General features: G+C 37.7%; 3 protein-coding genes across 3 annotated transcripts; 2 read left to right on the forward strand and 1 right to left on the reverse strand.

The window, feature by feature from the left end:
• Window positions 1–420: 420 nt before the first annotated feature.
• lsm7 (LSM7 homolog, U6 small nuclear RNA and mRNA degradation associated) lies at window positions 421–3,735 on the forward strand. The gene is made up of 4 exons (XM_028444818.1): window positions 421–486; window positions 693–783; window positions 2,762–2,833; window positions 3,288–3,735. Exons 1-4 carry the CDS (start codon window positions 481–483, stop codon window positions 3,428–3,430), a joined length of 312 nt encoding a protein of 103 aa, XP_028300619.1. The 5' UTR covers window positions 421–480; the 3' UTR covers window positions 3,431–3,735.
• A 1,748-nt stretch (window positions 3,736–5,483) lies between these two features.
• Window positions 5,484–17,950, forward strand: tmprss9 (transmembrane serine protease 9). The gene is made up of 16 exons (XM_028444706.1): window positions 5,484–5,821; window positions 6,890–7,113; window positions 7,806–7,933; window positions 8,014–8,081; window positions 8,159–8,334; window positions 8,457–8,501; window positions 10,182–10,295; window positions 10,406–10,571; window positions 11,457–11,731; window positions 11,814–11,956; window positions 13,728–14,016; window positions 14,100–14,213; window positions 14,287–14,455; window positions 14,549–14,808; window positions 17,196–17,332; window positions 17,725–17,950. The coding sequence occupies exons 2-16, from the start codon at window positions 6,963–6,965 to the stop codon at window positions 17,884–17,886; spliced, it is 2,397 nt and encodes a 798-aa protein (XP_028300507.1). The 5' UTR covers window positions 5,484–5,821; window positions 6,890–6,962; the 3' UTR covers window positions 17,887–17,950.
• Window positions 17,951–18,942: 992 nt separating this feature from the next.
• Window positions 18,943–21,655, reverse strand: timm13 (translocase of inner mitochondrial membrane 13 homolog (yeast)). Its single transcript, XM_028444710.1, has 3 exons — window positions 21,404–21,655; window positions 19,979–20,047; window positions 18,943–19,838 (listed from the first exon to the last, which is right to left on the reverse strand). The coding sequence occupies exons 1-3, from the start codon at window positions 21,521–21,523 to the stop codon at window positions 19,740–19,742; spliced, it is 288 nt and encodes a 95-aa protein (XP_028300511.1). The 5' UTR covers window positions 21,524–21,655; the 3' UTR covers window positions 18,943–19,739.
• Window positions 21,656–26,058: the final 4,403 nt, after the last annotated feature.

Genomic DNA, 26,058 nt, shown 5'->3' on the forward strand with positions numbered 1-26,058 from the left:
ACTATGTATATTTGTGGCCACAAAATACTATTTCGGTGCCACAATAGTACCATGTCATGTCAATGTCTATTTTGTGGCCACAAATTTATTAATTTTTTTTCTTTACTATGTCATGTCTGGGAGTCCGTAAAAATTGATGATGACCTGCTCAAAATAGTAAAACGACACAATACTATGTGACAGACCCCTGTACTACACCATATCTAATGTTTATTTAGTCTTTATTTATTCATGTATTTATTTTAGCATTTTAATGAGGGTGAACAATCTATTTTTAGAACAATTCTCAAATTTGATTTTTGTAAAAAAATATATATAAAAAAATTAATCATGTATCAAAAAAAGTGTATTGTTTTACTTTTATTTTGAAAAAATATATTTCTATTAATCACGCAGACGACGTCAGCTGAATGCACTCTGTGATTTGATTGGTGGGACATCTGTGAGGTCACACATTTACTTCCGTGTCAAAAAGCGAAAATGGCGGTGAGTGCGTGCATTTTGCGCTCTCATTCAATTTCTTTCTTACCTTTCTGCTCACTGACACATTCAGATATTTTAAACAAATTGCATATATATAACAAAGGTCTGACGTCTTTATTAACAATGTGGAAGGGAATTTACGCAGTGTGTGTCTGGTATAATAGCCCCGCTAAGCTAAGCTGACACTAAATAGCACCGTGTGTTTGCAGGACAAAGAGAAGAAGAAAAAGGAGAGCATCTTCGACTTGTCCAAATACATCGACAAACCGATCCGTGTGAAGTTTCAGGGAGGACGGGAAGGTCAGTAAATCCTTCAGGGTTGTACCGAGGTTCCCAAAATGAGGGCCGCGGATCATGCTCGTCTATATCATAACACCACTAAATAATCCTTATTAAAATCAATATTTGACATTAACAAAAGGAAAATCTTTAAAATGCTTTAGAAATTAGTAGAAACATGAAAAATGAACATTTATATCGCAGCAGCACAGTAGAATGTGTCCAAATGGACTTTTCTTACCAGGTAGTTAATAGGAGAAGCTGATGTCAGCTCTTTGATTTGTGACCAAGTAACATGTGATGTTTTTTAAGAGGTTGAAAATATTCCTTTTGATGAAATGTAACTTCTCAAATGTGCACATTGAATATGTGCAACTTTAGATTTTTTTTTCTCTAAGGGACAGCACGTGTGAGTGAGTTCTGTAGTGTGGCTTGTGTAGGGATGTCTGGGTTAGGACACACTCAGCTATCCATCTAACTGAGCTTTTCATGTTGTTCTGAGAAGTACCAAATTCAGCGACTCTTTAATTTAGCATGTTAATACAAAATATGCTACAAAATAAATATATAATTATAGGCAATATTGTAATATTCTGTATCGCCAAAACAGAAATATCGATACATCTTGACTCTCGATATATTTCCCAGAGGGGTATTCCATAAAGCGGGTTATGTTCAAACTCTGAGTATGTTCGGGCTCAAATGAGGGAAACTCTGAGTATCCCATTCCTAAATGCGAGGTATGATCTTCTGAGTCTGTTACCATGGTAACATTGTCCGTGAACTAAATCTGGTCACTGGCAGGTTTTATCAAAGAAACCCTGGGTTTATACCTGGCTCCGCCCACCTGAACATCGTTTCTTAACACTTTAATGAACCTTAACATTCTTCTTTGAAACACATTAGTCACATCACACACCACAGATGTGCTCACATCATTACTAATGTTGTGTTGCTGTACGTTATTTTTTGGGGTTTTTTTGTGCAAATGTTGTTTTTCTTTCTAACATTGTGGATGCAGAGCATTAAGTGAAAGTCACTGAGAGGTTGATCTGCATTAAAACATCTACTGACGTCTGTAGTAAAGTTCCCTGAATACAAACCTGTGGATAATATAAAGTAGAAGATGACAATTTAAATGAATCCACTTTCAGATGCATTCAGATCAAGCATCTTTGAAGGTATGACGGCGCAGTGAATTGTGACACCGCTCTTGGAAGCGATGGTTCGCAGGTTCGCATCCCGCTTCAGTGTTTTTTTATGACATTTTTCAGGATGTCGAGATGACTCTGGCGACATTTTTACATTAACAATCAATATAATTGATTCGATATCAAGCGGCAGCCACTGTCTTTATATCCAGTGTATGGAGGGCTCTCTATGCAGCCATCCTATGCTGCTGCCACGTCTCCTCAAACACATTTTATTCACATTATTCATCGCTCGTCACGTCACTGAAGCAATAAAGTGATGAAGCGACCAAAAAGTGTGACTAATTATGGGTGATTTAAGCCACTATAGTCACTGAAGACTGAACACACCTTTAGAACAGGCTCATATTCCTCAAACACCGGCTTATTTCACCCATTACGGTGAATAAATCACTCTTCCATTTGGTTGTCATGGCAGTTTGAGTAATCTCTGATCCATTGATGATGGCGTTTTATCGCGTGCGTGCACGTAAGTAACCCAAGGTTTACATACTCCATACCAGCTGTAATGGAATCAGATACCCAGAGTTTCCCATCGCGGGGTATGTTGACCCAGAGTTTATGGATAGACTCAGAGTTTGTTAACCCTCCTTTATGGAATACCCCTCAGGCCTATCGGTAATCATTCCAGGAAAAACTCAAATTTCTAATTGTAAACAATACTTTGCTGCACATTAGACAACCCGTCGCTCTGCTGCTAACCTGAACAGCCTGAGGATGAGCTTATCAGTACAGCCCCATCTTTGAATTGCCTTTTATTTTTAACAGAATGTGTGTTTTTCTTTTAGCCAGTGGTGTCCTGAAAGGGTTTGACCCTCTGCTCAACCTGGTGCTGGATGGAACAATCGAGTACATGCGAGGTGAGGGAATACAATTATTATTTTTGTGGTTTCTGTTTGAATTTTGTATTATTATTTTTTTCTTGTTTATTGTGTTGTCTAGTTTTTTTAAATTCTCCTAAAACATAAAATTAGGGGTGGGTGATATGAAAAAAAAAATCTTATGATTTCTTCTTTGTAAAATCACAATTTCAACTCTTTTTTTTTTTTTTTTTCATTCAGATAATTTAGACTATTTTCAAGGTAATTACCTGTTTAAAAAAAGCAAACTAAAAAACAATTAACCTACATAAAATCATCACCCTAAATCGAAACAAAAGGATACAAAAAAACCATTTAAGTAGAGTACTTTTGAAACATTTTAAAACTTTATGGAGCTGTGGCACAGAAACATTCCAACCCTGTGGTGAAGATTGTTTAATAACTGCAACAGTTGGAAACTTGAGCCCTTGTTTGTGGATCATTTCGTGTACAGATCCAGACGACCAGCTGAAGCTGACAGAAGACACCAGGCAGCTTGGACTGGTGGTTTGCAGAGGAACATCTGTGGTGCTCATCTGTCCTCAGGACGGCATGGAGGCCATACCCAACCCATTCATACAGCAGCAGGATGGCTAACGCTGAGTCAGCATCATTTTCATTTACACGCACACAATCACGTTCATGTTGGAATGGCTCACCCTCTCCATTTACTAACTCATGCAGGAGAGCAGTTTATCTTCAGTTAGAAATCCTGAGTTCATATGTCAAAGACTGTTGAATGCACTTCAGTTTTATTTTTCTGTAATTTGCAAATTTGTGTTGTAAAGAGCCTCCGAGTTATTAAGTGTTAACAGTAGAGTCTTTTTCTTTTTATCCAGTCTAGTTAAACCTTTTACAGTTCTTTGGTTTTGATAAGAAAATAAAAGTGAAAACTTTGCCTATGTTGCTGTTTGTCTGTTTGATCAAGTGTTGTCTCATCGACATTAATAATACAAGTGTTTCTGACTAATGTCAATCCACAGGTTAATTACTCTGTTTAGCCTGTAGGAGTTCTACATTGTTTATAGTTGAAGTGTATCCTAAAACTGGGTTTATAATAAGACTGTAGCTAACTGGTCAAACATAAAGGGAGTGTGTAGAGAAAAGCTTTACAACATGTTGACATCTGGATACTTGTGGCATTAAATGCTTAGCTTTAGGCTGAGTGAACAGGTTAAAACAACTGCAGCTTTAAATAACGCTTCAGAAGGTAGCTGCTAGAGGGCAGGAGCATTCACAGCACCTTTTTTGAAAATACATTTGAAAGTGTTAAAAGAGGAGTGGATGTTTATGAATACAGATGTGATGCTGTTGTGTTTTCCCGCTTTTGTCAAAAGCTGTAAATGATAAAATTAAATTCCTCTTGTATGCAGTGATGCGAATGGTTAAACTGGTGTTTGTTGCATCCAACAGCCCTAGGTGTATAACCACCTGGTTAATATGAAGGTTTGACTATAATCAGGGTGTGCCTTGGTATCTGCCAACAAGATATTTGCAGCAGATTCAGTCTTGTAATTTGCGAGGCAAAGCCTTCATCAAATGGAATATCTTACATTTTAACCATTTGCATGTGAAAATGTTAAAAAAAGAGTGAAATAAATAAAAATTTATTTATTTTTTCTATTCTCTTTTCAGTCATGCTCACTTAAAAATCAACTGGGGGGGCTACATGTCTCCCCTGAATGAGTTCACCTTGTATTTTTTATAGGTTCATGGACTTGCTGTTAAACTTTTTCCTACACACTGGTTATTGCATGTCCATTGATTGTGGCTTGGTACTCTGTCTGCTCTAAAGTTACCTTGTGTTTTCTGCCACCTTCATTTCAGAACAGGCATTATCTTCAGTCACATTAAAGGTATTTTTCCTTCTAAAATACATTATTTCTGATGGGATTTATTATCTATTTAAGTGAACACTGCCAGAACTTTTGGACATAGGTTCTTCTGTTGCCTAAAGAAGGAGAACGCAGACTCACTAAAACTCTGTAGAATCTTTTTCCTCGGCATAATTTGAGGGTCCTTCTTGATTTACCTCCAGGATCCTTGATTCTTGGCTGGCTAAAGTGTGAACAAAAAGAGAGACTGCAGAGGATGCTGACTTAGATACAATACAGAAGGTTTATTCCTTAAAAAAGATCGATTATTATTCATCAATAAGGCTTGTGCATAAGCCACAGATGTCTCGTCATCAATTTGTTAATACTTGAGGTTACATCCTTTTTCTCCTCCTTGATCCAATCATGGTCTAATTCTTATGACTACATCTTGCTTTCTGTAATACTGTTCTGCCTGTGGTCCTAATCTAATTCTGCTCTTCCTCTGTGGGCCTTGTGCATATGGTTAGAATAAAATAATATTATCCTGACGTTGATCTACAGTAGGACATCAGTTGGATCAGACCAACGTTATTTCCTCATTATTGCAGCAGGTCCTGTTCAGGGATGTCAACCACAGTTTTTGGATCATAGGAAGAAACCCACAGAACCATGAGAACATGCAAACTTCACACAGTTTATTTTATTTATTCCTTTCACCTGTCACTGGTCATTATGGGAGGCTAATGGTTTCTTTGGTGTGGTAAAGCTGCAGCTTTGGCCCCTCCTCTAAAGCTCAGTCCCTGGTTGTCCCTGTACACCTGTGTAAATCCCTATGGTTCTCCAGCTTTGTGTGAGGGTGTTATTTATTTCTTATTTACTCGGGGGGGTGACAGTGTTAACGCCTGTGCACATCAGGGAGGGACTGAAGGGACTGAAACGGATGGAAGTGGATTTGTGAAGCCGAGCAGACTCCCTCAGGTAAACAGGTGAGATTGAGACCCGGGGGGACGGAAACAACAACAACACGCCCCCCACCACCACCACCACATCCACACCCCTCCAGGTGGACTAAAAGGACCCACACCTCGTCCTCCGGCCGTGTGGGTCCGTGTGTCGGTCCTGAGCCGTGGAGAGCTCAGCTCCGCGTCCCCAGCAGCAGGAGAACAGAGAGGTGAGTGTCCACTGAGACATAAAGCAGGTATTGTTGAACACTGCTGCTCCTCCCGCCTCTTTACACTGCTTCTACAAAGCTTCACCGATAGTCATTCACTCATTTTTACCCACATCTGTTGGGAATACGCATCTATATGTTAGTCTGGTTTGAGTTTACGCGCTAGACTAGACAATTACTGCCCTCTTTTCATCTCTGGCATGGTTGCCAAATTGGGCGATTTTCTATGAGGTGCGATTGTAAAGTTGCACATGCTAAATTGCATAGCAACATTTAGAAAAATGCATGTGGATATTTTCACGTTACTTTGGAGCAAATTTACAGCAACGTTTGTGAAATTTGTGTACTTTTTATTTTATTTAGCTTTTATTTTGGTACTTCCGGCGAATTTTGCACATTAGCTAAAAAAAATGCATGTGAATATTTTCATGTTACTTTTGAGCAGATTTACAGCAATGCTTGTACTTTTTAAATTTTATTTAGCGTTTATTTTGGTACTTCCACTGAATTTGCACATTCGCTGAATATTTAGTTTAAATCGTGACATTTCGATTTAACATTTAAGTTTTACATTGAACATTTAATATTTAGATTTTACGATTTAGATTCAAACAGATTTAAATAAATTAATTAATTAATTAAAAATTAAGAGTTAAAAGGAATTAATAAAAAAAAATAAAAAATTGAATACTGATTGATCAAATAGTTTTGATAAAAGTGTTAGACCTCACCAAAATATGCATTGAATGTTGAATTCCCTCTATTTGTATTCACACATATATATTTTTTAACATTATGCACTTGCATTACTTGAACAAACATTTTATTTATTTGTCACCACTGTTAGATCTAATTATACTTCAAATTTTAATAATTTTTTAAAATGTAAATATTACCCATTTTTTCTTTGCTTTTTAAACTTCTCTTCTCAGCAGCTCCGTCCCATTCAGTACATAAACATTTTATTGTATTGACTTTGTCTGAAATTATATAAACTTTTACAAAAATGTTTTTTGTCTAAACTTCATTCACCACTCACGTTATGCCCTGTTATTGATGTCTTCATAGATTAGTCTTTTTATGTACAAGGAATGATGAGTGGAGACGTTTCATCCTGACTGGTGTCTGTTGCTGTGAATCCATGATGGAGAAGATGAAGGAAGAGGAAGAAGGAGCGTGGGCTTCCCCGAGAACTGCTTCCACTCCTTCAAACCACGGTTGCAACAGGATCACGATTGTAGTCTTCCTCCTTTTCTTCCTGATCATTGGCATCTTTGTAGGTCTTATTGTAGGTAGGTCCTCATTTTATAATCTGACTTTGGATAAGACCTGCAGACACCTTTTTAGTGTGATACATGTGACAATATGTCCGTCTAATCAATCTGTTTTTATTTATGGGCCACCGATTGTAAAGTCGTGCATGCTCGAATAAACAGCAACTTTTTGCAACATTTAGAAAACGTATGTGAATTTGTTGATCATGTTACTTTTGACCAGATTTGAAACAATATTTGTGATATTTTTTTCTCGTAAAAATATAATGTCAATGTTAAATCTAAATCTAAATGTTGAATCAAAATCTAAATGTTAAATCCAAATGTTGAATTGAAATCCAAATGTTAATCTAAATGTTGAATCTAAATCTAAATGTTACATTTAAATCTAAATGTTAAATCTTAATATTTTATTTTGGTTCCTCTGGTGAATTTGTGAATTAGCTAAATATTTAGATTCACCCATGACATTTAGATTGAACATTTAGATTTTGCATTTAGATTTTGCATTTAGATTTTGCATTTAGATTTTGCATTTAGATTTTGCATTTAAATGTAACATTTAGATTCAATATTTATTTATAGATTTAATATTTAACATTTAGATTGACATTATATTTGTATGAAAAAAATATCTCAAATTTTCACAAATATTGCTATAAATCTGGTGACTATAATTATTATTTTTATGTTAATGTGTTTGCCATCAGCTTATCTGGTGCAGGAGCAGCATTATTTCATGGAGACCGTGGAGTTAAAAGGTCTGAAGTATGATGTCCGTCTGCAGGATGAAAACTCTGGTTTCTTCATAATATTGTCCTCAGTTCTAAAAAACAGGGTTCGTGATGACATCCAACACATTGACTAAACTGTATTTTCTTTATTAAGTAATTCAATGATATGTCCTGTGTTTTTTAGATCCAAAACACCTTTATGGCCTCATCTATATCACATCACTATGTTGACAGCAATATCGTTGCCTATGGGTAATTCACTTCAAAACTTTTCAATATTCTAAAGCCTTTTTAGGACTATGAGCTGACCGTTTTTCTCATCTTCGCAGTAACATTAATGGTGATGTGATGGTGACACTCAGACTGGTGTTCACTGTGTCCAAGATCCAGCAGTATTCAGACAACTTTGTTCAGGATTTGCTGAGAGCAGGTCTCAGCTCGGCCATGCACGGAAAACCACTGGAGGTGCCGGAGTTTGGACGGATTAGCGCAATGGCTTTACTGGGTATTTAAAATCATTGGTGATTTATTAAGTGTCTTTGGTCTGAGATGATAATGTGTGAGAAATGAAAAGCAACTGTTTGTTCATCGGCTGTCAACTCATGTTGTCCTCTATATTCACTATAGGAGCCAGTGGAAAATCATTTTATAACATTGGAGATGAGATGATGGGTGAGTTAAACTGTAAAACATTCATTCATTCCCTTTCAAGCAACACACATACACAATGTAACACACAATCTTTTTTTAACACAACATTGGGCCTGTACTACGAAGCTGGATAAGTATATCTGAGATATCTCTCCGTTAGCGGGCTTCACCTAACCAAACATTCTCCTTCAGACAGCCCCTGTCCTACGAAGCAGGATATAAACACGTTCACTTAAGACAGGGGATTTCAGCCTGGCGACGTGTATGCTCCAGTGGAAGAGGTGGAGATTGCAGCGTCGGACCAATCACAAACAGAGAAACTATGCAGACTTACGTCACCATTGAGGAATAATTCTTTAAAAATAATAAGAATAACAATCGATAATTCAGACCAAAAACGACACTGTTGCTGCTAGGGATGTTCCGATACAACTTTTTCATTTCCGATATGATACCGATATTGCAGCCTGATCGATACATAAGATCATACATACATTTATTTATTTATTTATTTTTATTTTTATAAAAAAAAAATAATAATGACTTATTTTGTAGTGTGGAATGTTAGAAAAGGTTTGATCAAGTGATGTTACTCAAACAGAGAACAATAGTCAGCAACAGTAGGTATGAGAAAAACGCACTTATTAATTATAACCAATTGGTCACATAGATTTTAACCTTCAACATAATATCTACAGCATTCTACAATTGAATAAAAAAAAAAGAAAAAATGAAAATGAAAAAAATCAGAAATTTTTTGGATAATTGAATCCGATATTTGTTTTCAGGCTGATATCGGATCGGCTGCAGTAAACGCAGCAAGGAAGGAACGCAGGAATTAATGAGCGTTAATGCTTAGATTAGAGAGATTTTACAATAATCTCAAGGTGGACAATATTTGTATTTTTACAGCCTGTATTATCTTACAGGACTGAGACTCTCTGCATCAGCACAGAATACATGAATGAATGAATTTATTGATCTGAAAGGGCCTGACGCACGCAGGCTTTATCAGCTGACTAATGTAGGTCAGTTCATCAGATATAAATCTACATCTTTCCTATAGGATGTCATCGGGTTAATATTCTAAATATTCTCTCTCTCGGTCGGCTGTCACACCAGATTGCGCAGCAGCGTGTTCACAGAATGACCCACCCTTTCTGGGGCAGGTGGTTTTAAGAGAACTGATTGGTCAGGAGGCGGGACTTTTGTACTCGCTCAGACCACTTCATAACCTGGTCCTGGTTCAGCGTCGTAGTACAGCACACACAGAATAAATCCCGTAAGTTAGTGCGATAAGAGGAAATCCAGCTTTGTAGTACACTAGTAAACAAACAAAAGTTTAAAGAACAAACGATAACTAATTCTCAACAATGTGTCTCCCTAAAATGTGCTTGTTTGTTCTTTGAAGCTTATCCACAGATCCACCGCACACACAATGACATGTGAAAAATATATAAATATGGTCCTTCAGTTTTTTTTCTTCTGTTTTAGCATTTGTTTCTGTTGCTTTGCACTCAGTGAGCTCACAAACAACTGCTTTTATGTTGTGTGCAACGTCCTTTATTCTGAAAGTGGAAATATTTTATTTGTTGCTCTTTGTCAGGAAAAATTAAATCTCATATTTGGCAATGAAATGTCCTTGTGGGATAACTGTGCACTTTTTTTTGTTTGTGTGTTATTATCTTACACTCTGAATAGCTAGATGTCCTGAGAACACATTCACCTGTGCTAATGGAGAGTGTGTCACCAAAATAAATCCAGAGTGTGATTTCATCACTGACTGTGCGGATGGATCAGACGAAGCTCACTGTGGTTTGTAACCCTCTCGATGACAGAGCATTTTGTTTTACACACTGTTCTATTAGCACGTTCTTTAGAAATGGCTCATGTCTTGTCCCTCACCCATTTTTCCTCCCCTTCAGCCTGTGGCACCCGTCCTGCCATGGGAAGTAGGGTGGTGGGCGGTGAGAATGCTCAGCAGGGTGAGCTGCCATGGCAGGTCAGTCTGAGGTTTCATGGACACCACGCCTGTGGAGCCTCCATCATCAATGAACGCTGGCTCGTCAGTGCTGCTCACTGCTTCGAAGGGTTGGCAGCAGCTGTTGCTTTCTTTTCATTTCCAATGCTGTTGGATTTAAATGAGATATTGTACATTTTTAATTATCCATCAGTATTTTATAAGGACACCCCTCCCCTTTGTTTTTCAAATGTATAGTGCAGTGTTTTTCAACCTTGGGGTCGGAACTAAAACGCGGTCATCTGAAACGTCTAGTAACTGGTTAAAAAACAACTTATTTTAAACATGTTTGAATTATTATTCTTTTTCAAATACAGAATACGTGTCAAACTAGAATATTTGCATTTCCTGAAGAAAATGCAAGAGAGGAGGCAGGTGCTCGCCCGCGTCACACTGCATTAGCTTACCATTAGCTAGCATTAACTAGCATTCGCATTATCCTAGCAATAGCATTAACTTAGCATTAGCTATCATTAGCCCAATGTTAGCATTAGCCTCGCAATAGCATTAACTTAGCATTAACTTAACAACGGCATTAGCCTAGTATTAACATTAGTCTAGCTTTAGCACTAACCTAGCATTAGCAGTCGCCTAGCAATAACATTAACCTAGCATTAGCACTAACCTAGCTTTAGCATCAGCCAAGCATTTGGCTAGTAGTATTTACATAGCAATAACATTATCTTAGCATTAGCACTGTTTCAAATGAAATGCAGTATAAAAATATGTGAGGTGGCACACTTTGTGCAATAAATCTGGCTACTCTTTTTTTGTTGCACACTTTAATAAACATAATCAAAAACTAATTCTAGAAAGAAAAAAAAAATGCTTCTGGGGTCGCAGGACATTCGTGACATCAAAATGGGGTCACAACCCGAAAAAGGTTGGGAACCTCTGATATAGTGGCTTGCCAAGCAACAGGATTAGCAATTTAAGTTGTTTTTTTGTGTTTCTAGGAATGATGACCCTAAACTTTGGACTGCCCTGGTGGGGGCCCGACTGGTTAGCGGGGAGGAAACCGAGGCCAAAGAGTTTAATATCAAGTCTGTAACTTTGTCTCCATTCTACGACTCAATGACCACTGACTATGACGTGACCGTACTGGAGCTGGAAACTCCTCTCACCTTTAGCTCCTACATTCAGCCCGTCTGCTTGCCCTCCACGTCTCACGTGTTTTCACCTGGCCAGAGTTGCTTGGTGTCGGGATGGGGCGCTCTGCACCAGTTTGATTGTGAGTCTGCACACATTAGTTTCCTAATGAGTGTATTACTCAATGTGTCTTATAACCTTGTCTTGTTCCGCTCCTCGTGTAGTTGGGTTGCCCTCCACGCTTCAGAAAGCAATAGTGAAAATCATCGACTCTAAGGTGTGCAATAAATCATCCGTGTACAGAGGGGCTGTGACTCACAACATGATGTGTGCTGGATTCCTGCAGGGCAAGGTGGACTCGTGTCAGGTCAGAGTGTTTTCTGCAGCTCTAATAAAACACAAAGAGAGATCAATCGCTGACATCTCATCTTACATTCTTAGACAAAGTTTCCGTGTCTTCGGGCGACGTGTCCCAAACAACAATAACCTTCTGTCAGTCCTAGATTCTGTTAAATGTGTCTGTTATTGATATCAAGAGAATGCACGGCATCACTTACCAGGAAATGTTTATTATGTAATGACTCATATCACATAAAAATCAACCAGACTCCATCTGATTTTTTTTTTAGGAAGGGATTTTTTTATGATTTAGAAAAAAAACAAAACCATAAAGTTGGTTTAAAAAAAAAATAATAATAATAATAATAATTAGAAAATTGAACTAAACATAAAATATAAATGATTTTTATACTTAACAAAAAAAATTCAAAGACTTCTTTGATTTCAATAAAGAGAGAGAAATCTAATTTACAATAATGACAAAACTATTGGTGTTTCTGTACAGAGCTTTCATATTCTTCCATTGAACAACATGTGTATTGTGGTTTCCTGCCACTGTGTTGGATGTAGCAATTGTATGATCTACGTCCAATTACTAATCCTGTACCTGATAAGAGGGCATAGAAAATAGGAATATATTCTATTTCAGGTGCAATAATGTAAAAAATATGGTGATGACCATTTAGATTTAACATTAAGATTTAGATATAACTTTTTGATTTAGATCAGTGGTTGCTAGTCTTTTTGGGATTGTGACCCCATTTTGATATCACAAATTTCTGGTGATCCCTAAGACTTTCTTTTCTTTCTAGAATTAGTTTTTGATTATGTCTGTTCTGTATTACAAATGCTGCTAGGTTGTGTTTTTTTAGGGTAGTTGGAGGCTAGTTGCTAAAAACTAAAAACCCACATCTTTTTATACTGCATTTTATTTTAACTAGATTTATATTTGAGAAGGTGAAAATATAACATATTGTTGACAATTACAGGTTCATTAACGGGTTTTTTACATGAATTTCTGTCTTAAATGTGAAAAATTATCTAAATGTGACGAAAGAATATTTAAAATATGTCAGCTAAATGTCTAAAAACTATTTTAGCACATTGTGTATTTTTCATATACAAACACAACTAAGTTTGCGTGCTTTAAATGACTTTGCTACAGCTACAAATCAGATTTACTTACTTGATATATCAATATGTCACAGGGTGGAGCCTGCGCTGTCAATCAAATTTTATATGAAGGTATTTTAAAGCTGATATCCGGAGTTTCTGAGAAACGTCTCAATGTCCCGCCCTAAACAGCTCCACTTGCTCCCCCTGCCTCTCCCAAACCTCCAGAAGCCACACCTCTACTTTTCTGCACACGCATCACGGAACATAACAAGGTTGCATCAGGTTGCATTGATATAGGTCTATGGGTCAGGTAAAATCATATTTATCTGTTTGCTGTTGTGACGCGCAACCTTGTTTCCGTGCACAGTTCTGCATTCACTTTGATTGACGGTCTCAAAAACAGGAAGTCAAAGCCTATTGGCTGGGCTCACTGGGCGATTGTTTCCATTTGTATAGGGGTCTATAGGACGAAGGAGGGACTTCTATACATTAATGTATATGAATGACCACCGGCAGTAGACCATAGTAAAAGACTAGTTAGGTATTTTTTCGCATTTAAAAAGAATCATACATAAATATAGATTTCTCAGAAACTCCAGATATCAGCTTTAATGTCACAAAAGTTGAATAGGATGTACACATGTATGCTTTAGGAGAACAAAGGGTGTGCATGTTGTGTGTAGGGCGACTCAGGAGGACCTCTGGTTTGTGAAGGGGCCCCGGGCCGGTTCTTCCTGGCTGGTGTGGTGAGCTGGGGTGTTGGCTGTGCAAAGATCAACAAACCTGGAGTTTATTCCCGCATCACCAGGCTCCGCAACTGGATCCTAAAGCATGCAGACCCCAGTATGCTCAATGACTACATCCAGGATGAACCCAGTATGTCGGTCCCAGTCACAGAGGGCTCCTCCAATGATTTATCAGCCTCTGTAACGACGACCAATCATGTGTCAGCTTTACTCTCCCACTCTCCTGGTAAGGTCCTAAGCTTCCACTGAGTAAAGTCAACCTCTGTTGGTTACTGACTTTGGTTTCTATAACTAGTTTATCATTTCCAGTGTTAAACTGCAGTGGAAGCTTCCAGTGTAGCTCCACTCTGTGCATCAGTAAGGTCAACCCAGAATGTGACGGTTCCCCAGACTGCCTGAACGGAGCCGATGAGAGAAACTGTGGTATGTCGTTAATATGATGTAGGGACAAAACATGGCTGAATTCTAGATGTGCCTCTGACTTGTGCTGTGTTAGACTGTGGGCTGCGCCCCGCACTGGACTCCCACAGGATCGTGGGTGGTGTGACAGCACGCAGAGGAGAGTGGCCATGGACTGGTAGCCTTCAGCACCAGAGACTTCACCGTTGTGGTGCAACGCTGATTCACAGTAAATGGTTACTGACTGCTGCACATTGCTTCAAAGGGTACTGAAGATGATTTTTTTTAAATTGTTTTCATCTTAAGTGACATTGCTGTGACCTTGGTAAAATAACCTGCACCTTCTAATTTATCCTCAGCGATTTGAGTCCCACACTCTGGACTGTAAGTCTGGGATCTGTACTGAGAGTGGGATCCTTAATTGTTCCCATCCAGAGGGTGATCATCCACCCGGCTTTTAACAGCACCAACATGGACCATGATATTGCTCTGCTGGAGCTAAAAGTGTCAGTCCCCATGTCAAACACCGTCCAGCCAGCTTGCCTTCCTTCACCAGTCCATAACTTCCTGGTAGACACAGAGTGCTACGTCACTGGCTGGGGATCCACAAGGGAAGGAGGTGAGGTGCTTCAACCTAACCAGAAAATTCAGATTAATTTCTAACAACACAATTGTAACGGATTTTAACAGACAACACAACTTGTGTGTTAAAAAAGTTTACAAATCTTTATAATTCATGCTGTAAACATTAAGTTAAACTGTTTTGACAGAATTTGACTGTATTATTTTCTATTTAATCATTCTTTTGTTGTGGAGTGTTTCCTACCAATAAAACTTCTACTAAAACAGATGTGTCAAACTCAAGGCCCGGGGACCAAATCCGGCCCTTCAGAGCATCTGATTCGACCCGCTGGAGAGATTGAAAATGACGGAGAAAACATTGTATCATTGTGTAAATTACCAAATAATTCAGTTGGAAATTGTTGTTGAAAGAACTCTAAATTTTTCCAAAATCCTGAAATTTTTCTCAAATGACTCCACAAAATTGCCCCAAATTGAATAAAAATTGGTCAAAAAACAGGTAAATCAAAGGACTTTTAAGTATCTGTCCATTATTACGTAGATATTGTTGATGCCTTCCATACTTTGTCTAATTTATAACTGAATGTGCAAACTTGGGCACGTTAATGTTGAAATTGTTCGTTTTTCGTCTAAAACCTGGGTCTCACTTGTGATCGAACTGGTCCGTATTTGGCCCTTGAACTAAAATGAGTTTGACGCCCCTGTACTAAAACTTCTAATAATAATATGGTTGTATATAGCATCCATCTAGTCATCCTCTACAACCATGTATCGCCATCTAGACTGACAGTCTTTCTTTCTCAGGGTGAGCCATAAATATAGACTTTAGTCTACCCAACATGAGCCCAGAGAGGCAGCGAATCAGTTTGTAACCATAACACATTTAACTGGTTTTGACCGGTGCACCCAGAACAGCCCACATGACCCCCATTCTTTCCAGTCTTCATTGGCTTCCAGTCAGTTTTTGTATTGAGTGTAAAATTCTAGTCCTGACTTTCCGTGCGATGCATGGTCAGGTTCCTCAATACATCACTGACTTGCTGTGCCCCTTACACTCCAGGGCGCACCCTTCGGTCCTCAGGCCAGGGTCTTCTTATAATCCCAAAGATTAATTTTAAAACCCGGGGTGACCTGGTGTTAAGGTTGCAACCTTTCAGAAAAGAATACAAGGGACACACAAGGGACTGTGAACACAATCCTCAAAAATAGAACCATTTTGACATAGAACAGTGTTTCTCAAACGTTATTGCCCATGTACCCCTTAGCTCATGATATACATGATCTATTTGTGTCTCATCCAACATTAACCTTGAATTTAGGCCTTTTTGTTCATTTTGTTCTAATTTATTTTTTATTTTTTTTGCTCATTTTAGAATTTAAACTTCACCTTTTGGTGTATTTTAAAGAGCTGTGCAACAAATTATGATTAATGGATTAAAAAAAAAGTCTGTGCGCATGTAAAAAAAAAAAATCTATAATGTTGAATAATAAAGTGAAATGTTTGTGTGTACCTAGGGCAGCAGTTTTTCCTCCTCTCACCTGGATTTAAATCATTCCAGAGCCAAAAAAATAACTTCTCAATAAAGACAACATAGTGTAGAAAACTCTATACGTAGTTACAATTATGACGAATAATATTATTAGTCACTTTTTGTTGGTTTAGTTATTTTACCATGAATTTAAAACAGAAGGTTAACCACAGGTGTGAGGAAAGTTTATGGTTGATAGTTATTGCACAATGGGATTTATTTTTAGGTTGAAAAATTGTTGTATCATGATTTTATTTGGTGTCAATGTCATTTACCATTAATACCCTCTGTAATAAATAACAATTCATTATTTTAATATTTTCTTATAGCTATAGGGAGCCATTGCAAAAGAGTCAAAGAGCCACAGGTTGCAGACCCCTGTCCTAGGGGTACACGTTCCCCAGTTTGAGAACCACTAGAATATACAGAAATCTCTACAAACATTTTTAACCTAGGGAATATATATAGTATAAAATATTTATGTATTTAATTCATGTTAACCTATCAGTATGATTTTTGTTAAAAGGCCATACGTAATATGCCTATTTATATACTACTGTAATAATAAATAATTGGGCTTTCATTCGACTTTTAAACCTCCACATCCTAAACATTAAATCAAATCACAGTAGTCTATTAAATCAATCCAATCTTACAATCTAACCATGACATGTCTTACTGTATTAGCCTCAGGAGATGATGGATGTATGAAGAACGTCGCTTTTAGTTAAATTGCTTTAAACTTTTAATGATGTTCCTTCTGTTGTTTTAAATTCTCTTTTATTATCCTTTTGTGATGTTGCTGCTGTTTTAGTTTCAGCTTTGTTTGTACAGCACTTTGTGATTTTTATCTGTGAAAAGCGCTTTATAAATAAAATGTACTTTACTTGTTTAGGTTCATTGACCAACCTGCTACAGAAAGCTGCAGTGAACATTATAGCACAGGACGACTGCCAGCATTCCTATGGAAAAGCCTTATCTGCCAACATGATGTGTGCTGGATTCATGGAGGGAGGCAAAGACACATGCTTGGTAAGATACTGGGTCTCTTACTCAGCCTTAAACTTCTGTAAATGCAGACTTGGTTGTCTCTGAGCAGGTGGATGGCTAATAGTTATTAGGGCCACTGCTTTAATACATGTATATAAACTAGAGCAGAGGAAAATTAACTCGCATGTTAGATGTGAGGGCTGACTGGAGGAGGCACACAGAAAGATGATTTAGGTTTTATAGCACAAATTGAATCAATTAGTGAAAGCTAATATTATGTTCCAGCAGTAGAAATTTGATTGCTGCTCTTTACATTTTAAAACATTACATTTTCTTACCATTCTATCTCTTCTTTGCAAATACCTTTCTATAAAACATTTTTAAAGGTTATTTTCTCTGACATAACTCGAACAGTGTTTCTCTCATTGATTCAGGGAGACTCTGGTGGGCCTCTGACCTGCCGTCAGCCCTCTGGTCAGTGGTTTGTGGCTGGAGTGACAAGCTGGGGACATGGGTGTGGGCGAATGGCTTTTCCTGGAGTTTACACTCGTGTGACGTCTGTTAGAAGATGGATACACTCACACCTACCTTTGTGACACGCTGCAGAGGAATGATCAACCAGCTCAGAGAGTTTCTCAGCCTTCTCCATGAATGTACTGTACAAAGACCAATCTTCCACAGTTTACCGTCCTGACTCACAGGAATTATTACAAACTGGTGCTGTTTTAAAACTATGCAAACATCTGAATTAAACTGAGAATACTTTCAGCCATTAAAAGCTGATTTCTTGGATTCTGGCATCACTACTTTTATTTGAGACCATGTGTTTTTTGTTAATTTTAAAACTGCTAGAGACAATATTTTTATCAGGTAAGTATATAGACTAGGCCTCATAGATCAAAAAGACTGTTTGCTCAAAAAAAAAATATTTAAAAAGTCAAAATTGACGCTCGGAAATTTGGTTTGATCTCCACAGTACACACTCCTACGCTGGCATTGTAGGAAAAGTTTTGTGCATTGAATTGTGGGATGTGGAGTTCCATAGACATGTTTTTACTTCATTCTTAGTCATTTCTTGTGTTCACCCTCAAAAACTTTGATTAAATCACTTCCCAACACATTTCTGGGGTTTTTATGGACTGAAAGTTGCGTGGGAAGAACAATGGCTAATGTTCTATGAACAAAACTACAGCAAAAATAATGTCAAGCCAATCACTGTCCTACTTATCTAGAGAAGAAACACAAAAAAAAAAAAACACTAACAATGAAGGGAAACACTTGTGTATTTGACTGCAGGACTCCACAACCCATAATGCAATGTGCAAAGCTTTTGACATGTCAACAAATTGAGTGTTTCAACTTTACAGTGGAAATCATAGACTTTCGAGCAGCAATTACAGGCTTTTACATCCTTTATGGAAGATCTACACTGTCTTTATCTGATTAAAAAATAGCATCATTAGCTTTAAATTATGTAGTTAATTATTTCGGTTTATTTTGTATTTTCTGTCATGTAACAAAAAGAAAAGTAATGCTACTTCATTTTGATTTTAGATATTCGTGTAATCAGAATAAATTAACTGAATCAAAAGGATATTTCTTCTCAAGCAATCTGGGATTCTGACCAGTGTGTTTAATCAAAAAGCACTTAGTAAATTGGAGAGGATTTATTCGTTTTTCATGATAAAAGCATTCTTGGTGCTTGCATACATATCTCCAATCACATATTGGGCTCACAAGTTTTGATCCCTTCTAACCTTTAGCAAATGCAAGAAATCAATGTTTCCTGAAACTGTTCACATACAGCCGTGCTTCAGTGCCCTGCTTAGAGGGCAAAGGCAAAACTCCACTGAGACACAGAGTGGAGGGAAGTACATGATAATATTTCTGATCAAGTATTAATTCTCATGTTTGAACTGCTTTGTCAGTCGTCTTTCAGTTCAATCTTCATTTGAAAACTGCATTTCTTAGTGTTCAGCCTTTACAAAAGCTCGAGAGTCACTGTTGGCTGGTTTACAACGGTTTGTTCTGTCAAAATTTAAATGGTCAGAATAATATTTGTAGAGTGAGGAAAAAAAAAAAGTTTGTCTGACTTCAGACTGCCATTGATGTATTTTCTTTGCCTGCTTACTCGTTCAGGGACAGAGGAAGGAAGTGAACCCCTGCTGTATTTATGCAAGTTCTCTCCAACGGGCACTTTAGCGTTTCCAATCAAACTGGACGTTGTACACAAAATATGAATCACTTCCAACATTAAAAAAACAAATAATGACTATTAGCAAACTGTTCCATTGTTGTGGGATTCACAAGTCCATAGAGTCACTGTGTGGCTCTGTTTTACTGATCTTTGAGGTATTATCTGCTGACGTGATGCACCTGTGCACAGCCTGAGACCTCCAGTGTTGCTCTTCATTAGTCTTTGCGGTAGAGGGCTAAAACAGTGAAATGTTCACATGCGAGCACGTTCCCTCTGCAGTCTGGAGTTGTATGTTCGGGAGACTGTGTTCCAGGCGTCCATGTACCGGTCCATACACATGGCAATGCATTTCTGCGAGGGCAAGAACAGCCAAGGTGAGAAAAGAGAGCAATCAACATGACCTAATGCAGCACTGAGGCTTTAGTTCAGGGTGAATGATGTTCATACACTGTAAAAAGCAAGTAACTGATGAGACATTTAGCTGAATGTACCTGCTCAGAGTTATCCAATGAACTTCCAGGTTTGCCGATACACTTCTTAAAACATTTGTCCGTCATTCTCTAAAACACAGAGAAAAGGCTCGTTACATTTCTCCCTGCAAATACAGAAAACACTGACTATTTATGAGATAATTTTGAGTAATGTATCATATATCACTAAATCAAGTTACTCAACAAATTGCAGAAAGTATTCATAGTTATTCTATCGAAATATCATACAACTATTACTTTAGGTACACGATCAAGTGCCCGACATCCACTAGCAACAACTCTCCCTTTCAAAATAAAACCCCAGAGTTAAACACCCCTGTCAGGCTAACTGCATTAAATTGCCGGAAATATCTCCTAGTACGTAATACGTATCCATATACCAGCTTTCTATCTATACAAAAGATGACTGTACTAGAAGTCACGTGACCATTCTGTGCGATTAGGGTTAGTCCGTAACGTAGTTTACGGTTACGTTTAGGGTTAATTAGTCCCTAACGTAGTTGACATATTAATACAAACTAATGTACAAGTGCGTAGAGTCTCATTGGCCAGTTAAGGTCACGTGGTGCACCTATCACGTTACCTACACTGGCCAATGAGGGGCGTTGCTTACGGATAGAATGCCGGTATATTGTAATGTGTTACGTATAGATAGCCACTGCCTAAATTGCCATCTCAGCACAATTTGCACTTGTATCAAATCTGTTTGTGTTGTCATCTAAATAGTGACTAATGAACTCATGATTATCAAGAATAACAACAACAAATATAATATTTATTTGTTTAATTGATCTTCTACATCGGTTTTGTCCTGTTTGGAGTTGCATGACATTGGGTGTTTGACGGATCATTACATGACCTTTCCCTGACAGGACAATTTAAATACTCCAATATAAACCAAAAGCACGTATTTTTATACTGTGGGAACATAAAAACACCTGGAGAGATAACCCATGTTATGACAAAGAGAACATGCAAGCTCCACACTTAAAACTCCTGGGTCAGTTCTGGAAACCAAAGTAAATCAGGATTTAATAGTAAAAATGTCTTTTTTGTTCCTGACACAAAGGTTAGGGAAACTATGTACAGAACTGGATTTACCTAAACCATCTGGAGCTGTGGACAAGACAAAAACAAGGGGACTTTTTAATCCAATCCAACAGTTTCGACCATTTTAAACAACTGGATGGATTTTTACAGAACTGTTGTACACGCAGGTAGAGTTTCGAAATGTTGAAATGAACACGTGTTTAGATGAAGTGAATAATCCCTATTGACAGCATGAAGCTGATGAATGCTCTCAATAAGCTACAGCCATCACTGTGCATCACTCCACATTCACACCATCATTCTGACATAATAACAGTGTCACTGTTACAACATGTACAGCCGTTTCCAGGCTCTGTTATCCCCCTATGGATTTACCTGCAGCAGCTCTTGAGCGTTAGCCACAGCGATCTGGACCTTGACCTGCTCCATGATGGTCCCAGTGTCCATTTTTCCTCCAGATGCTCCTGCTGAGAAGTCTGAGCCGAACCCGTCCATTTCTATCGCAGTCCTTCAATGAAACACTCTCTTATTGGTGTTCCTGGACACACGTGTGTGCTGCTGCTGCTGCTGCTAACTTTAGCTAATGATACTTGTCAGTGCCCTTGACTGAAGCGGAAACTGTGTTGCGTCATTTCCGGACAAGGAATTGTAGTCATGGGAAATGTTGTTCTGTTAACAAAATGCAACAATTTTTGTTACAATACAGTCCACCTCTTGGTGGCGCTATTATAAAAGTAGTTGTAGTCTATCAATAGTTTTGTGTAGCAGTGATTTGGCCTGTTAGGCCCCAGAACGTGGTTCAAGGTTTGAATTTTGACAAAAGCCTTAAAAAAATAAATAAATAAACATTTCAATTTATAAGATCCTTTTTACTTTAGTTTCCATATTGTAGGCCTAGTCAGTGACTCAGCAGTCTTCAAGTCTGTCTGTCTGTTTGTTTTGCTTTGTTTTGCTTTTCCTTTTTGATTAAAATCACACTGTTGAACAGAACAGAATAGAATAGAATAGAATAGAATAGAATAGAATACACCTTTGTTGATCACCAAAGGGGAAATTCACATTTGCAGCAACACAGCTTAAGAGCAGAGAGTAAGAACAAAAATAAATACTAACATACACACATAAATTACAACAACAACAACAACAACAACAACAACAATGTGCAAGTGACAATTGAGGAATTGGGTGGTGGTGGTGGGGGGTGTCAGTTTATTGAATTAAACAGTAGTGTTTAACTGTTTTGTGTGCGGGCTGGTTGTGTAATGAGAATATTTCAATGACAAATTATTTTTTTATTTTATTTTCACTAACTATAACTGTAAAGAAAAGGTATCATTATATCAGGTGATTAAAACCAAAACAGAACAAACCCATAGCGTTCAAAATACTAACTAAACAAAACATAAGAAATAGATTTACGACAGACCAAAAATTACATGAGGAAGACTCCACCACAAATAGAAAGGTGTAAGGGAAGAACCCCGAGCTGCATTGTTTGCTGTTGAGGCCTGGGGTTTAGGTTGACCCCCCCCCCACGAGAACCCACGCCTTATGTTTCAGACAGGATGACCTCACTGAAAGGACCACCTGCCTTGAGTGAACGAATATAAAGTACAGTGAGTCCAAGCACAAACAATGGAGTAACGGTTACTGTCATTCAAACAGACATGATTAGGGTGTTGGGGAATATCTGTGGGGGGTGTGATTAGTGGCGTGCCTGCCTAACTGTAATTAACGAGCTGCTACATAATGCTTGCAAATATGTGCATACGCAAACACCTACTTTTAAATCCTGGGGCCAGTTTGGCCTTGAGCCATGGTGCCTGACTGGGGGAGGGGAGGGTTAAAGTGCAGCAAAATGAATTAACCCGAGATTACAATCATGGAGTCATTAATCTAATTTCCTTAAAATCCTAATCTCCATTAGGCACACTTGTATGAAAGCATTTGACCAAGTCAGGGAGGAAAAACAGCCTCAGTGAGTAACAGTCACTTCAAAGATGTGGTTCATTGATGAGTGTGTTGACTTTAATGTCAACAATCTAGAACAGGGATACTCAACTGGTGGGTCGGGACCTGCACTGGGTGGGTCGCGGACCTGCACTGGGTGGGTCGCGGACAGCTGGTCAAAAATAAATTAATACTTAATATCCCTCATGTTGGACTTGTCTTTTATTTTGAGAGATACTTTTCTTTTGACAGGGATGCTGTGAAATGCATGTTACACGGGAATATACTGTATATAGATTTATGTTTAAAAAAAGATTATAAATGTGTGTTTTCAACAGTTATTTTAGAAAAAGATTAATTTGGTCACAAAAAACTGGGTCACATATTAATGACCATGATAAAATGTGGGTCCCAGTGCGAGACCAGTTGGGAACCCCTGATCTAGAAGACTCTGAGGTAGGGCTCGGCGATATGGACCAAAACGCAGTTCTCGATATTTTTCCTCAAAATGACTATATACGATGTAAATCTCGATAATTTTATTTCAAATAAAGTTTGACCAGAAAAACAATTCAGGTTTACATTTTTCTGATGCAAAATGCCACACAGGCACATTTATTAACAAACAGCTGCACAATATGTGCCACTTTTGGCTTTTTTCTTGTATCAGGGACAGCATGTGTGAGTGAGTTCTGTAGTGTGGATGTTTAGGGGAAGGTCAGCAATCCATCTAACTATGTTTTTCAATGTATATTTCAATATTACCAAAATAGAAAACTCGATGTATCTTGAATCTCTATATATCGCCTAGTCCTACTCTGAGGTTACATGGCAATGGTGACTGTGTAGCCATTTGATGTAAATTATTCTGATTCTGATCAGACAACATGAGACGTGTGTTATTCCCTGTATGGCATGGTACTTCATTGTAAATCCTTGATCACTAAAACAATTAGGCATTATAAAATAAATAAAAATTAGGAGAAAACAAACTTTTATTTTATTATTTTGTCACCTCTGAGAGCAAAGAGACTGAGAAGCTTTTCCATTGTCAAAAGCAGCTGCTGATTGTCACTAAGAAGGAGTGAAAAACAGGCGGAGATAGCCTAAGGAAACCTGAGATGAATGGCATCCACTCAGCGATACTCAGACAGGTCAAAGTCAGTCTGTTTGGGTGGGTCAGCCTTATTTTTGAACACCGACGATGCTTCAAATATCCAAACCATCCCTGCTCAGAAAAGTAAAAAGTCTGTTTTTTTTCTCCTTTGGCTGGGAGGATGAGGGTTCCTTACCTATTGTGATGTTTCTAAATATCTTTCATTCTGTTGTTTACTATGAAATTATTCATGTTGTGGGTCCTAGTAAATTAAATATTACAATTCAACAAAGCAAGAACATTAAAAGTATGTAACTATTAAAACAATACACCTAATCAATTCTTGTGGCTCTTTAGCTGTCACTTAAACCCAGTTCAACAGTAAACAATGCCACTACCAGTGTATGTGCTGCTGACTTGGGCTGCCTGGAATGAAAAACATTCTTGATAAATTCCTGCAAACCTCACGAGAATTTAAATCCTTTAGAAAATGACAAGAATTCAGCTGAATCAGCAATATCCTGGTCCTCATGACAGACTTAACCTGCAACCCCATGATCAGTAAGACTGTTAGTTATGTGGTGCTGGCTCAAACACAGGTGGAGAGACAAATGAGTTAGGATTGGTTTTTAGATTTCCCTGAACTAGATAAACATTCATATTTGATAATAAAAACTACAACATTTTCTACCTTGTGCTGGTGTTTTGTTGTAGAGTTTTACAGAGCTATAAAAGCTTATATTTTTCTGACAAATTGCTTGAAAAACAATGATTATAATCATTAATTAACATGAAGAAAAACAAAATTAAGAAGCAAATGTATACTGTACAATAAATAAAAAATATTCAGTGCTGAAGCAAATATCAGAACTAAATAGAATATAATAGTTTAAAACTTATCTTACATATTTTAGGAAACCACATGTGCTCCAATGCAAGCTTGGCTGGCAACTTTTAAATGTGTTTTGTATGAATGGGAATGAGTTGGAGCATACTTTACATTAATAGTTGGAATTGGTAACATGTTAGGGAAATATTAAATGTTAGAAAGGTATTATGAAGAACATTGATTTGGGAACATTTGATTAAAATATCTTAAATCACGTGTTAAACTCAAGGACAGGAGGCCACATTTGGTCGTATTCTATATGGCCCTTAATATAATTTTCACTAAAAACAGGACAATTGTTACCTGCGCCAAGGAGATAATATTTTCACCATTTTATTAAGATTAAGTCTAAACGGATTGTGACACATTGTTCCCCTAAGACAGACCATACACCATGGAAGGTTCCATTAAGTGTTGGAGGAGTTGCTGCTCAATATACTGATTCTGGATTAGTTAAAAATCAAATTCGTTCGTAATTGAGCGACTGATGTTCATGAAATTTGACTCTGACATGTGGAGTTGGTCCCTCTATCCCAGGGATGTCGAAATAATTTTAGTTCAGGGGCCAAATATGAACCAGCTTGATCTCAAGTGTGCCACAGATTTTAGGTGGGCAAAAGAGAACAATTTTAATACAATTGTGCCTTAGTTTTTATTATCAGTTCAATTCACTTAACTGTGGAAAATTTGAGAGTTCTTTCCACAATTTACAATTAAAAATGACTGAATTCATGCGACATAAATGAAGGAAAAATGCAAGCCCCTAAAAATATTGTTGAGCTTCATTCAATTGGTGAATTGGAGATATCTACAACTGGATTATTTGGTAATTTACACAATAATTCATGTTTTCTCTGTCATTTTTACTTTCTTCTGCAGGCCGAATTGTATGCTCTAAGGGGCCTCGAGTTCTACACAGGTGCTCTATCCTCTCAGTGAGTTTCCTTTGGATTTGGAAGAAAATCACCATTACTGATTAACAGATGTCAATTGTTATGTTTTTTGTAACATTTAGGTGACAATGCAAAATGGGGGACTGCTATGGTGTGGCGGAAGTCTGTGCTCTCTGAGGGTTTTCCAGTTTCAGAATAAGAT

Source organism: Gouania willdenowi, chromosome 4 (assembly GCF_900634775.1).
Source record: "Gouania willdenowi chromosome 4, fGouWil2.1, whole genome shotgun sequence".
Taxonomy (NCBI): domain Eukaryota; kingdom Metazoa; phylum Chordata; class Actinopteri; order Blenniiformes; family Gobiesocidae; genus Gouania; species Gouania willdenowi.